The sequence below is a fragment of the Elephas maximus genome, chromosome 1 (genome assembly GCF_024166365.1).
Source record: "Elephas maximus indicus isolate mEleMax1 chromosome 1, mEleMax1 primary haplotype, whole genome shotgun sequence".
Taxonomy (NCBI): domain Eukaryota; kingdom Metazoa; phylum Chordata; class Mammalia; order Proboscidea; family Elephantidae; genus Elephas; species Elephas maximus.
The window spans coordinates 239,588,671-239,604,013 of NC_064819.1; the positions used below are offsets into that span (position 1 = coordinate 239,588,671).

Below are 15,343 nucleotides of genomic sequence, written 5' to 3' on the forward strand. Positions count from 1 at the left end.
CAGCAGTTCCTGAGCGTATGTCACCTCCCGAGATGCTTAGATGTTGGCCAGTTCTTTTTGGTGCAGTGACTGTGCTTTCCTTCCATCTTCTTTTGACGCTTCTTGCATCGTTTAATATTTTCCCCATAGAATTCTTCAGTATTGCAACTCGAGGCTTGAATTTTTTATTCAGTTCTTTCAGCTTGAGAAATGCTGAGCGTGTTCTTCTGTTTTGGTTTTCTACTTCCGGGTCTTTGCACATGTTATCATAATACTTTACATTGTTTTCTTTAGCTCTTTGTTCAGCAATTCTGCTTCATCATTTCTTCCTTTGCTTTAGCTACTCGACATTCAAGAGCAAGTTTTAGAGTCTCCTCTGACATCCATTTAGGTCTTTTCTTTCTCTCCTGTCTTTTTAATGACTTCTTGCTTTCTTCACATATGATGTCCTTGATGTCATTCCACAACTTGTCTAGTCTTCGGTCATTAGCGTTCATAGCGTCAAATCTGTTCTTGAGATGGCCTCTAAATTCGGGTGGGATATACTCAAGGTCATATTTTGGCTCTTGTCTACTTGTTCTAATTTTCTTCAGTTTCAACTTGAACTTGCATGTGGGTAATTGATGGTCTGATCCATAGTCAGCCCCTAGCCTTGTTCTGACTGATGATATTGAGCTTTTCCATTGTCTCGTTCCACAGATGTAGTCGATTTGATTCCCGTGTATTCCCTCTGGTGAGGTCCATGTATATAGTCACCGTTTATGTTAGTGAGAAAAGGTATTCGCATTGAAGAAGTCGTTGATCTTATAAAATTCAATCATGCGATCTCCGGCATCATTTCTGTCACCAAGGCTGTATTTTCCAACTACTGATTGTTCTTTGTTTCCAACTTTCGCGTTCTAATCTCCAGTAATGACCAGTGCGTGCTGATTTCATATTCGATCAATTTCAGACTTTGCCCTTAGTGATTGCTGCATAAATTCGAATAATAGCTGTATGAACTGGTCTTCCTGTAGGCCTGTGGATATTATCCTATCACTGACAACGTCGTGCTTCAGGATAGATCTTGAAATGTTCTTTTTGACGATGAATGCAATGCCATTCCTCTTCATGTTTTCATTCTGGCGTAGTGGACCATATGATTGTCCCATTCAGAATGGCCAATACCAGTCCATTTCAGCTCACTAACATCTACAATATTGATGTTTATGTGTCCCATATGATTTTTGATGATTTCCGATTTTCCTAGATTCATACTTTGTACATACATTCCAGGTTCTGATTATCAGTGGATGTGTGCAGCTATTTTTTCTCCTTTTGAGTCTTGCCACATCAGCAAATGAAGGTCCGGAAAACTTGGCTCCATCTGTGTCATTAAGGTTGATTGTACTTTGAGGAGGTAGCTCTTCCCCAGTCATGTTTTGAGTGCCTTCCAACCTGAGGGGCTCATCTTCCGCCATGATATCAGACAGTGTTCTGCTGCTATTTTTAAAGTTTTTCCTGGCTAATTCTTTTTAGAAGTAAACTCCCGGGTCCTTCTTCCTAGTCTGTCAGTCTGGAAGCTTAACTGAAACCTGTCCGCCATGGGTAACCCTGCTGGTATTTGAATACCAGTGGCTTGGCTTCCAGCATCACAGCAACACCCAAGTAGGACAGACAGACAGACACTTGGGGGCACAGGCCACTACAGTATGACAGATTGACAGGTGGTGGTAAAGAATTATTTTATTTTGGGAGGGAGCTAAAAAATATTAGTCTTTCTTTGTATATATTTTAGAGCTTTAGGTTAACTTAAGAACATCAGGCTACGACAATAACTTTGAGACTAATTTTAAATCTTAAGTTTGATAATTCCTTTTCATAGACGAAATCTGAAATACATGACCATTGGACTTACTTGAAGAAATGGTTCTATTGTTAGTGATACACTTTGCTGCAGGACTCTTGAGAAATTTTAATATGCTAATATATGTCATGAATTCTGATGGGGAGAAAGTATATAGAACCCCACTCTTCCCCAGCTCACCTGCCTACCCAGTTATTTTAAAATCATGCTAATCTTTCTTGCCATCCAAAGTCCAGTCACTTCTCTGGGGTGAAGTACATGATTTAACTCTTTCTCTTTACTCCCAAGTTTTACAACCATCCTGAGTAAATATCCTGGACCTTTTGGTCAACAAGAATCACTCCTTGTCCAAGTCTTAAAGGCTTTCTCTGTGACAGTCAGTCTCCTCTCCTCGTCACCTCTGTAGACCTACATACCTGCTCTATAATCCCATCAGACTCTCCCAGCCTTTGCTCTCTCTTGGATTTCCAGGCATCAGTCTTCTCTGGGCTGCCTTTTGTTCTCCACTAGTCCGGACCCCATGACCTATACCCTCCAAAACTCTTAACTCCCTTGCTTTCCAGCCATACTTGTAAAAAAAAATTAGTTATCATTGCTGCTAGGTGCCGTAGAGTCCGTTCTGACTCATAGCATCCCTGTGTACAACAGCAAAACACTGCAAGGTCCTGCGCCATCCTCACAATCATTGCTACATCTGAGCCCATTGGTGCAGCCACTGTGTCAGTCTATTTTGTTGAGGGTCTTCCTTGTTTTCCTCTTTACCGAGCATGGTGTCCTTCTCCAGGGACTGATCCCTCCTGATAATATGTCCAAAGTATGTGAAGGAAAGTCTCTCCATCCTCGTTTCTAAGGCACATTCTCAGTGTACTTCTTCCAAGATAGATTTGTTTGTTCTTCTGGCAGTCCCTGGTACAGTCAATATTTTTTTGCCAACACCATAATGCAAACACATTCATTCTTCTTTGGTCTTCCTTACTCATCATCCAGCCTTCACATGCACATGAGGGAATTGGAAGTACCACGGCTGGGCTCAGGTACACTGTAGTGACATTTTTGCTTTTTAATACTTGAAAGAGATTTTTTTGCGTCGGATTTGCCCAGTGCGATACATCGCTTAATTTTTTGGCTGTTGCTTCCACGGGCATTGATTGTGGATCCAAGTAAAATGAAATCCTTGACGACTTCAGTCTTTCCTCCATTTATCACGATGTTGCTTATTGATCCAGTTATGAGAGTTTTTGTTTTCTTTATGTTGAGGTGTGATCCATACTGAAGGCTGTGGTCTTTGATCTTCATCAGTAAGTGCTTCCAGTCCTCTTCACTTTCAGCAAGCAAGGCTCTGTCATCTGCATATCACAGTGGGTTAATGAGTCTTCCTCCAATCCTGATGCTGCTTTCTTCTTATTGTCCAGCTTTTCGGATTATTTGCTCAGCATGCAGATTGAATAAATACGTTGAAAGGATACAACCCAGACACACACCTTTCCCGATTTTAAACCACGCAGTATCCCCTGGTTCTGTTTGAATGACTGCCTCTTGGTCTGTGTGCAGGTTCCTCATGAGCGCAATTAAGTGTTCTGGAATTCCCATTCTTTGAAATGTTACCCATCATTTCTTATGATCCACACAGTGGAATGCCTTTGCGTAGTCAAAGAAACACAGGTAAAGATCTTAGTGGTATTTTCTGCTTTCAAACAGGAGCCATCTGAAATCAGTAATGATATCCGTTATTCCACGTTTTCTTCTGAATCTGGCTTGAATTTCTGGCAGTTCCCTGTCAGTGCACTGCTGCAACTGTTTTTGAGTTAACCTTCAGCAAAATTTTGCTTATGTGCGATACTAATGATTTTGTTTGATAATTTCTGCATTGATTGATCACCTTTCTTTGGAATGGGTACTAACAGGGATCTCTTCCAGCCGTTTGGCCTGGTAGCCGTCTTCCAAATCTTGGATAGAAGAGTAAACACTTTCAGTTCCATCTGTTTGTTGAAACGTCTGAATTGGTATTCCGTCAATTCCTGGAGCTTTAGTTTGTGCCAATACCTTTAGTGCAGCTTGGACTTCTTCCTTCAGTACCATTGGTTCTTGATCATTTGCTACCTCCTGAAGTGACTGAATGTCGACCAGTTCCTTTTGGTACAGTGAGTCTGTGTATTCCTTCCATCTTCTTTTGATGCTTCCTACATTGTTCAATATTTTGCCCGTAAAATAAAAAACAAAAACCTGTTGCTTTTGAGACAATTCCAGCTCATAGTGACCCTATAGGACAGAGTAGAACTGCCCCATCGGGCTTCCAAGGAGTGGCTGGTGGATTCGAATTGTGACCTTTTATCTAGCAGCCCTAGCTCTTAACCACTGTGCCACCAGGCCTCCGTTTTGCCCATAGAATCTGTCAGTATTGTAACTCGAGGCTTGAATTTTTTCTTCAGTTCTGTCAGTTTTGGAGATGCCAAACGTGTTCTTCCTTTTTTGTTTTCTAACTCCAGGTCTTTGCACATGTACAGCTCTTTGTTTTCTTGAACTGCCCTTCGAAATCTCTGTTCAGCTCTTTTACTTCATCATTTCCTCCATTTGCTTCAGCTACTCTACATTCAAGAGCTAGTTTCAAAGTCTCTTTTGACATCCATTTTGACCTTTCTTTCCTGCCTTTTTAATGACCGTTTGCTTTCTTCATGTGTGATGTCCTTGATGTCACCCTACAGCTTCTCTGATGTTCGGATATTAGTGTTCAACACATCAGATCTTTTCTTGAGATGGTCTCTAAACCAGGTGGGATATACTCAAGGTTGTACCTTGGTTCTCGTGAACTTGTTTTAATTTTCTTCAGCTTCAGTTTGATCTTGCGTATGAGCAATGGATGGTCTGTCAGTAGTCGCCCCGGCCTTGTTCTGACTGACGATACTGTGCAGCTCCATTGTTTCTTCCCACACAGGTAGACAGTTTGATTCTTGTGTATTCTGTCCACCGTGGTCCACGTGTATAGTTGTTGTTGATGTTGTTTGAAGAAGGTATTTACAGTGGATAAGTCAATTCTTTCCTGTGATCTCCGGTGTCATTTCTGTCACCAAGGCTGTATTTTCCAACCACTTATCCTTTTTTCTTTGTTTCCTTTTGCCTTCCAATCACCAGTAATTATCAACGCATCATGATTGCGTGTTTGATCAATTTCAGACTGCAGAAATTGGTAAAAATCTTTGATTTCTTCATCTTTGGCCTAAGTAGTTGGTGCGTGAATTTAAATAATAATTGCATTAACTGGTCTTCCTTGTAGGCGTATGGATATTATCCTATCACTGACAGAGTTGTACTTCAGGATAGATCTTGAAATGTTCTTTTTGACGATGAATGGGATATCATTCCTCTTTAATTTGTCATTTCTAACATAATAGACTACGTGATTGTCCATTTCAAAATGGCCAATACCAGCCCATTTCAGCTCATTGATGCCTAGGATATCCATCTTTACGCCTTCAGTTTCATTTTTGAGAAGCCCTGATGATGCAGTGGTTAAGAGCTGTGACCGTTAACCAAAAGGTTGGGAGTTTGAATCTACCAGCTGCTCCTTGGAAACTGTATGGGGCAGTTCTACTCTGCCCTGTCGGGTCACTATGAGTTGGAATTGACTTGATAGCAGTGGGTTTAATGCCTAGGATATCAATCTTTATGTATTCCATTTCATTTTTGAAGACTTCCAATTTTCCTAGATTCATACTTTGTACATTCTGTGTTTGGAATTTTAATGGATGTTTGCAGCTGTTTCTTCTCATTTTGAGTCTTGCCACATCAGCAAATGAAGGTCCCCAAAGCTTAACTCCATCCACGTCATTAAGGTGGACTCTCCTTTGAGGAGGCAGCTCTTCTCCAGCCGTGTTCTGAGTGTCTCCCACCTGAGGGGCTTATCTTTCAGTGCTATATCAGTGTTCTGCTGCTATCCATAAGGTTTTCCTGGCCAGTTTTTTAGAAGTAGATCAGCAGGTACTTCTTCATAGTCTGTTTGAGTCTTGAAGCTGTCCTGAAACCTGTCCACCACGGGTGACCCAGCTGCTATTTGAAACACTGGTGATATAGCTTGCAGCATCACAGCAACGTGTGAGCCATCAATATGACAAACTGACAGACGAGTGGCTGAAAAAAAAATTAGTGATTTAATCAGTAAAGCGACTTCCTCCTCTGTCTGTGCATCAGTGCTGCTAGAGAAAAGTCACTCGGCCCTGACACCTCAGCTGGGTCCTGAGCAGGGCCCAGCAGCTATGGTTTTCACCCAGCAGCTCCCACTTCAGCTTCACTCTGGCCTCACTCTCAGCAGATGGTCTTGTGTCTCCCTTCACAGAGAACATAGCAGCCATCAGACCCTCACTTTTTTCTCCCTTGCTCCCAACCTCCCACTCCCCTCAGAAAAAGCTTATGTGCATCTGTGTTGTCTGCACCTCGTTCCTGCTTACCTTAGGAGAGGACGTGTCTGCTCTAAATCTTTAGTCTGTGTTTGCCTTTCATGTTCTCTAAATCTCCTGAGTAGCCTGACATCAATCGTTTCTCATGCCTCGCTTTCTGCTGTACGAAGCGGGGAGTGGGGACCGGGCATTTCAGATGCAGAACTGACAGGGCAGATGGCTAGGAAAGCGTCAGATTTCTTGCTTGCTTAAAATGAAGGTACCTTAAGTAAGATCAGCCTAGCGGGCGGTCTCAGAAACTTGTCTGGAGCTCAGGTTGGGAGATTAGAGCTGAAGTTACTGGTTTGCTTTAGGTCATCCAGATAGAGACCGCAGAATAAAAATGTGACCAGAACTCTTACAGGCTATTGCACCAGCGATTTCAGTGAGGTATACAGGAAAAAGGTCATGCTAAAGAAACTAAGGAGTGGTCAAAAGAAAAAAGAGAAACAGAACAAAAAGCGGCCCCAGAGGTCAAGGGAATTTTCAAGCACAAGAAGGAATTAAAGTCAAATGCCACAAAAATGAAGACTGATAGGTAAGAACTAAAAATACCTAATTTGGAGATTCTTCTTGACCACAACAAGAGAAATTACTTAGGTACAGTAGCAGTGATGTAAGATTTTAATAGATAAAGAGGTGCCTGAAGCTTAAGGAACAGCATAAGACGTACATGTTCTTCAAAAACTTGACTACAAGCAAAAAAGCAGTGACACTGAGAGAATATGGGTAAAGAATTTTCTCTTTAAAAGAAATGTAGACGTATCTGCATGTTGAAAGGAAGAGCCAACAGAAAGGGAGGCATGAGAAATGACTGATGTCAGGCTACTTGTCCCGCTTAGTTATTTCCTCTCCAGATGGCTGCCACCTTCCCTGTCTCCCGTTTCCCCTTGTCTGCTGTCCCTCACCACCTTCCTGAAATCCTTCTCCACAGTGGGCCCAGATGGGTTGTATGTAATACACATCTGATCTTGGCCCTCCATTTTCTTTAAATATTTCGGTTGATTCAGTGTCTTAATGTTTCCTAGACCAGCCTTCCTAGTATCTTTGTGATCTTTCCCCTCATCTTTTTTTTTTTTTAAAGGAATTTCATTGAGGTATAATTCACCTACAGTAAACTGAACATGTTTGAAGTATACAGTTTGTTAAATTTTAACAGAGGTATGCAACCATGGAATAATGACCATGTGCCAGGTAGTGAACGTAACTGTGGCCCTCCAGAGTTTGCCCTTTGTCGTGCTCAGACAACCCTGGCCTTTTTAGGAGCTATACAAATGACCGCCCACGTGTCTGTCAGTTTGTCGTACTGTGGGGGCTTGCGTGTTGCTGTGATGCTGGAAGCTATGCCACCGGTATTCAGATACCAGCGGGGTCACCCATGGAGGACAGGTTTCAGCTGAGTTTCCAGACTAAGACAGGCTAGGAAGAAGGGCCTGGCAGTCTACTTCTGAAAAACATTAGCCAGTGAAAACCTTATGAATAGCAGTGAAACATTGTCTGATATAGTGCTGGAAGATGAGCCCCCCAGGTTGGAAGGCACTCAAAAGATGACTGGGGAGGAGCTACCTCCTCAAAGTAGAGTCGATCTTGATGATGTAGATGGAGTAAAGCTTTCGGGACCTTCATTTGCTGATGTGGCACGACTCTAAATGAGAAGAAACAGCTGCAAACATCCATTAATAATTGGAACCTGGAATGTACAAAGTATGAATCTAGGAAAACTGGAAATCATCAGAAATGAAGTGGAACGCATGAACATCAATATCCTAGGCATTAGTGAACTGAAATGGACTGGTATTGGCCATTTTTAATCTGACAATCATATAGTCTACTATGCTGGGAATGACAACTTGAAGAGGAATGGTGTTGCATGCATTGTCAAAAAGAACATTTCAAGGTCTATCCTGAAGTACAGTGCTGTCAGTGATAGGATAATATCCATACGCCTACAAGGCAGACCAGTTAATACGACTATTGTTCAAATATACACACCAACCACTAGGGCCAACGATGAAGAAATAGAAGATTTTTATCAGCTGCTGTAGTCTGAAATTGATTGAACACACAATCAAGATGCATTGATGATTACTGGTGATTGGAATGCGAAAGTTGGAAACAAAGAAGAAGGATCGGTAGTTGGAACATATGGCCTTAGTGATAGAAACAATGCTGGAGATCGAATGATAGAATTTTGCAAGACCAACGACTTCTTCATTGCAAATACCTTCTTTCACCAACATAAACGATGACTATACACGTGGACCTTGCCAGATGGAACACACACAAATAAAATTGACTACATCTGTGGAAAGAGATGATGGAAAATCTCAATATCGTTAGTCAGAACTAGGCCAGGGGCCGATTGTGGAACAGACCATCAATTGCTCATATGCAAGTTCGAGCTGAAACTGAAGAAAATCAGAGCAAGTCCATGAGAGCCTGAATATGACCTTGAGTATATCCTACCTGAATTTAGAGACCATCTCAAGAATAGATTTGACGCATTGAACACTAGTGACTGAAGACCAGACGAGGTGTGGAATGACATCAAGGAAATCATCCCTGAAGAAAGCAAGAGATCATTGAAAAGACAGGAAAGAAAGAAAAGACCAAGATGGATATCAGAGGAGATTTGGAAACTTGCTCTCGAACGTCGAGCAGCTAAAGCAAAAGGAAGAAATGATGAAATAAAAGAACTGAACAGAAGATTTCAAAGGGCCTCTCGAGAAGACAAAGTAAAGTATTATAATGACATGTGCAAAGAGCTGGAGATGGAAAACCAAAAGGGAAGAACACATTCGGTGTTTCTCAAGCTGAAAGAACTGAAGAAAAAATTCAAGCCCTGAGTTGCAATAGCGAAGGATTCTATGGGGAAAATATTAAATGATGCAGGAAGCATCAAAAGAAGATGGAAGGAATACAGAGTCATTATACCAAAAAGAATTAGTCGATGTTCAATCATTTCAAGAGGTGACATATGATCAGGAACCAATAGTACTGAAAGAAGAAGTCCAAGCTGCTCTGAGGGCATTGGCAAAAAACAAGGCTCCAGGAATTGATGGAATATCAATTGAGATGTTTCAACAAACAGAGGCGGCGCTGGAGGCGCTCACTCGTCTATGCCAAGAAATATGGAAGACAGCTTCCTGGCCAACTGACTGGAAGAGATCCACATTTATGCCTGTTCCCAAGAAAGGTGATCCAACTGAATGTGGAAATTATGGAACAATGTTATTAATATCACACACAAGCAAAATTCTGCTGAAGATCATTCAAAAACAGCTTCGGCAGTATAGCGACAGGGAACTGCCAGAAATTCAGCCTGGTTTCAGAAGAGGACTTGGAACCAGGGATATCATTGCTGATGTCAGATGGATCCTGGCTGAAAGCAGAGAATACCAGGAGGATGTTTACCTGTGTTTTATTGGCTGCGCAAAGGCATTCGACTGTGTGGATCATAACAAATTATGGATAACATTGCGAAGAATGGGAATTCCAGAACACTAAATTGTGCTCATGAGGAACCTTTACATAGATCAAGAGGCAGTTGTTTGGACAGAACAAGGGGATACCGATTGGTTTAAAGTCAGGAAAAGTGTGCGTCAGGGTTGTATTCTTTCACCGTACCCATTCAATCTGTATGCTGAGCAAATACCAGGAGCTGGACTCTATGAAGAAGAATGGGGCATCAGGATTGGAGGAAGACTCATTAACAACCTGCGTTATGCAGATGACACAACCTTGCTTGCTGAAAGTGAAGAGGACTTGAAGCACTTACTAATGAAGATCAAAGGCCACAGCCTTCAGTATGGATTACACCTCAACATAAAGAAAACAAAAACCCTCACAAATGGAGGGTTTACACAGGTAAACATCCTTCTGGTATTCTCTGCTTTCAGCCAGGATCCATCTGACATCAGCAATGATATCCCTGGTTCCATGTCCTCTTCTGAAACCAGCCAGGATTTCTGGCAGTTCCCTATTGATATACTTCTGCAGCTGTTTTTGAATGATCTTCAGCAGAATTTTGCTTGCATGTGATATTATCTCATAAACAGAGAAAAGATCAAAGTTGTCAAGGATTTCATTTCTTTTGGATCTACAATCAACAGCCATGCAAGCAGCAGTCAAGAAATCAAAAGATGCATTGCATTGGGTAAATCTGCTGCAAAGGACCACTTTAAAGTGTTGAAGAGCAAAGACGTCACCTTGAAGACTGAGATGGGCCTGACCCAAGCCGTGGTATTTCCAGTCACATCATATGCATGTGAAAGCTGGACAATGAATAAGGAAGACCGAAGAAGAGTTGACGCCTTTGAATTGTGGTGTTGGCAAAGAATATTGAATATACCATGGATTGTCAAAAGAACGAACAAATCTGTCTTAGAAGAAGTACAGCCAGAATGTTCTTCAGAGGCAAGAGGCTGCCTCTTACATACTTGGGACATGTTGCGAGGAGGGATCAGTCCCTGGAGAAGGATATCATGCTTGGCAGAGTACAGGGTCAGTGGAAAAGAGGAAGACCCTCAACGAGGTGGATTGACACAGTGGCTGCAACAATGAGCTCAAGCCTAACAATGATTGTAAGGATGGCTGAGGACGAGGCAGTGTTTTGTTCTGTTGTGCATAGGGTCTCTATGAGTCGGAACTGGCTCGACGACACCTAACAACACAACATACAAATGATGTCATAGAGTATATTCTCTCTTTTTTTGGTCTGGTTTCTTTTGCTCAGCAAAATGCATTTGAGATTCATTCATATTGAAGTGTGTATTAATATTTCATTCCATTTTGTTCTTGAGTGAAATTCCATTGTATTGATAGACTGCAATGTTTAGCCATTCACTTGTCGATGGACATTTGGGTTGTTTGCAGTTTTGTATTGTTAGGAACAAAGCTGCTCGGAACTTTGTGTACAAGTCTTTGTTTGGATATGTGCTTTCTGTTCTCTCGGGACAGAGAAACCCGTAGATGTAGAGTGGCAGGATCACATAATAGGTATATTTTTAACTTTTTAAGGAACTGCCAAACTGGTTTTCCTAGTGGTGGTACCATTATTTCACACATTGTCATCAGCAGTGGGCAAGGGTCGCTGTTCCTCTACACCGTTGTCAGCTTTTGGTAGATCAGATGTGTGTAGTGGTATCTCATTGTGGATGTAATTTACATTTTCCTAATGATTATCAAAGGAGCCCAGGTGGTGCAGTGGTTAAGCGTTCAGCTGCTAACGGAAAGGTCAGACTCGAACCCACCAGCCGCTCTGTGGGAGAAAGATGTGGCAGTCTGCTTCCATAAAGATTACTGCTTTGCAAACCCTATGGGGCAGTTCTGCCCTGTCCTCTAGGGTCACGATAAGTTGGAATCAGCTAGACAGCAATGGGTTAATGGGTAACAATATTGAACATCTTTTCTTTTGCCTAATTATATATTTTATTTTGGGAAACGTCTGTTCAAATGTTTTGCCCATAGATTTTGTTTTTTTGTCTTGTTGAGTTTTGAGAGGTCTTTATATATTCTGGATACAAATTCTTAACAAGATAAATGCTTTGCACATGTTTTCTACCAGCCTGTGGCCTGTCTTTTCCTTCTGTTCAGGAGCCCTTTAGAAGAGCAGAAGTTTTTGATTTGATGCAGTCCAATATCACTTTTTTTCTTCTATGGGTTGTGCTTTGGATGTTATATCTAAGAAATCCTCGCCCAACATAAGGTTGTGATAATTTCCTTCTGCGTTTTCTTGACGTTCTGTACTTTCAGACATTACGTTTGGTACAAGTTATGGATTCAAGTTCGTTTTTTTGCATGTGGCTATCTAGTTTTTTTTTTTTTTTAATCTAGTTGTTCCAGCACTGTTTGTTGAAAAGACTGTCCTATACCTACTCAGTTGCCGTATATGTGCAGGGCTATTTCCGTCCTCTGTTTTGTTCCATTGATGTATCTTTATTCTACTGCCACACTTCTGTAATTACTATACCTTTGTCGTAAGTCTTGAAATCACTTAGTCTTAGCTCTCCAGCTTGGTTTTCTTTCTAAGCTGGCTTTGGCTATTCTAGGCCCTTTGCACGAGTGAGATACAGCTCTCCATTTAGATAGGAGTAAATCTAACAAAAGATGTGTAGGACTTTGAACTGCAAACTATAAAACATTGCTGAGGGAAATGAAAGAATGCCTAAATAAATGGAGAGATATACCTTTCCAGGAGCCCTGGTGGTGCAGTGGTTAAATGCTAGGCTGCTAACCAAAAGGTTGGCTGTTAGAACCCACCAGCTGCTCCAAGGGAGAAAGATGTGAGATTGTGCTTCCATAAAGATTATAGTCCTGGAGACTGTATGGGGCAGTTCTACTCTGTCCTCTAGGGTTGCTATCAGTCGGAATCTACTCATGGGCAGCGGGATTTTTGGTTTACCTTGTTCCTCGGTCACAAGACTGAATGAGTATTGTTAAGATGTTAGTTCTCCTCAAATTAATCTACAGCAGGCCATTTTGTGGACATTAACAAGCTGATTCTCAAATGCCTATGGAAATGCAGAGGACCTAGAGTGGCCAGAGAAACTCTGAAAGTCAGCAGTGAGAAGACACACAACCCAGCTAACCTTAAAACCAGCACTCTCCACTTCCTCCCCTCTGGTGTCATCGGTTCCTTGCCCTTGAGGAGAGAATCACCACTGCCCTGACCTTCAGGGTAACCTCAGAAGTGACGACTTGACAGACGTGCAGGACGTGTGAATCCACTTAGTGACCGACATCGTCTGCACTGTCTGTATTCCCAGCAGTTAGGACTGCACGTTTAGATTTGAAGCATTCGTGAGTGTGCCGGTGCACTGTCCTTGTAGAGCACGTGGCCTGTTTAAGAAAGCTTACCGTATGCTACCTGCTTTAGCCTCATTCTCAGCAATTATCACAGATTCGATGTGCTAGAAATTTTTCTTCTTATATTTGTTCAGATGTATAATTACAAAGACACATAAATCGGGCTTTGTGCCACATATGTCATCTCACATACCGCTGATAAACTGGGACTTGCAAGTGTGTATGATTAAAGTCCCATTTGTAGTGACTGTGCTGTAAATGGTAGATATGTAGTTAGAGGGAAAACAAAGTGTCAAATTTCATATACTCGAAAGAATAAACAGTTTTATATAAGTTTCATTTCATGCAAATGGGCATTTGAAGATTTAACTTCTAAAGCAATTTAATAATTTATTAAACGTTTAGAAATTAAATATAATACAAACCATCATGTATAGTTTTGTTGTATTAATTTTGAAAAATTATTAAATAGCATGAAACGATTCCTGTGGTAATCAGCAGTTGTGGCATGGTTTTAACCATAATTTATGAATGACAATGTATTGCTTATGTTTTTTGTCATAAAAGTGAACTTAATCTACACTTTGTAGTTTTTAGGATAAATATATGACACTTAAAATATTTCATTTTTTAACAGAACAAAACTCCTTTAGTCAACGAGAGCCTGAAGAAGTTTTTAAATACGAAAGATGGTAAGATGTTCTACTTGGTTTTATCTGTCTCTGAATTTTCAAATCTTGACACAATTTGGGAGAAATCAAGAATTTCAGATTATTGTTTGATGTCTACAGTACTTTTTACTACATAAAGCAGAGTGCTGTTAGCCATTTATAAAGTGTGACGTTGTCTTACTAATACATAATTGCAGACTGATGATCATAATGAAAAAATTGGGAAATAGGCACTTTCATTACTTAATCATATTAATATAAAGAGATGAAATTTGTTATTTAAAAAATTTAGGATTCTGTTTCATTAACTTAGTTTATCTTGTGTCACGATGTTCATGAAAGGACTTTCAAAGTGCTTAAAGATTTGCTTACCCACATTCTTTTTCTTGATCTTTACAGGTCGTTTAGTGGCTAGTCTCGTTGCAGAATTTCTTCAGTTTTTCAACCTTGACTTTACCTTGGCTGTTTTTCAACCTGAAACTAGCACAGTAAGAATAATGATCCTTACATGTGTCCTGCGAGACCTCCTTGGTGCCAGGGGATTATTTATACGCTACAAGTTAGCGACACTTGACAACTTACAGTTTCTTGCATATAGATTGTTTTTTAGAGTTGATTATGTTTTTCTTCACAGCCAGCAGAGCTGTCAGGCAGCTGGCCTCGGTGTTGCTGCTTCCTATCCCTCGGGGAAGTTTGCTGAGGCAGGAGTCTTTTGTTGTAGAGTTTATTTCCTTAGGATGTTAGCCTGCAGCTGTTAGTGGAAACAATGTACAGGTTTTGCAAAAGAAATAAGTGTATTTAAAAGCGAACATTTTGTCTATCAGAAAGACAGGCTTTTTGAGTTCAGGGATGTCTTTAAGCTCCGAAAATATCTTTATTTAAGCTCTGAAACTATTTTTTGCTACGCTTTATGGACTTTAATCTTGTTTCTTCTCTAGCTTCAGGGTCTTGAAGGTCGAGAGAATTTAGCCCGAGATTTAGGTATTATTGAAGCAGAAGGTACTGTGGGTGGACCCTTGTTATTAGAAGTGATTAGACGCTGTCAGCAAAAAGAAAAAGGACCAACCAGCGGGGAAGTAAGTATAATCATCTGTTACTCGTTCTGTTTCTGGTTTAATTATCGGCTACTGAGTTTAGCCATGCTCGTTAGTACAAGGTTTAAACAAAAAGCCTTTAGCTTAGAAACAAGGTGAAATACACTCAGATTCTAACATGGTAATTGTAATGAAATTGCAAATGGGATGACTCTAAGGCTGCCGCCCCAGCTGTTCTGGTTGTCGACACTCGCGGTGTTGGGTTCAGGGGCCAGACTACCAAGGAGCAGATCCTGGCTTCGCTGTTAGTAGCTAGCAGGGACTTGCGACTTAGCTCCCTGTCCCTCATTTGTAAAACAGGTAAGATCCCTCTCCTTGTATATAGGAGAGTCCCTGCTGGTGCTTGCTGCTAACCAGGAGGTTGGCAGCTCAAGTGCACCCAGAATTGCCTCAGAAGAAAGGCTTGGAGATCTATTTCTGAAAAATCAGCCATTGAAAACTCTAAGGAGCACAGTTCTACTCTGATACGTACGGGGTCACCAAAGTCGGATTCGAATCCATGGCTGCAGGTGATGG

General features: G+C 41.2%; 1 protein-coding gene across 3 annotated transcripts in view; it reads left to right on the forward strand.

Annotated features, from left to right (window-relative positions):
* CEP43 (centrosomal protein 43) overlaps positions 1-15,343 on the forward strand; it is a 56,617-nt gene that overhangs the window by 4,543 nt on the left and 36,731 nt on the right. For all 3 annotated transcript variants that reach the window (XM_049905359.1, XM_049905349.1, XM_049905370.1), the window contains exons 3-5: positions 13,700-13,754; positions 14,133-14,221; positions 14,672-14,809. In XM_049905359.1, the coding sequence (XP_049761316.1) occupies positions 13,700-13,754; positions 14,133-14,221; positions 14,672-14,809 (282 nt within the window). The remainder of the gene's footprint in view (positions 1-13,699; positions 13,755-14,132; positions 14,222-14,671; positions 14,810-15,343) is intronic.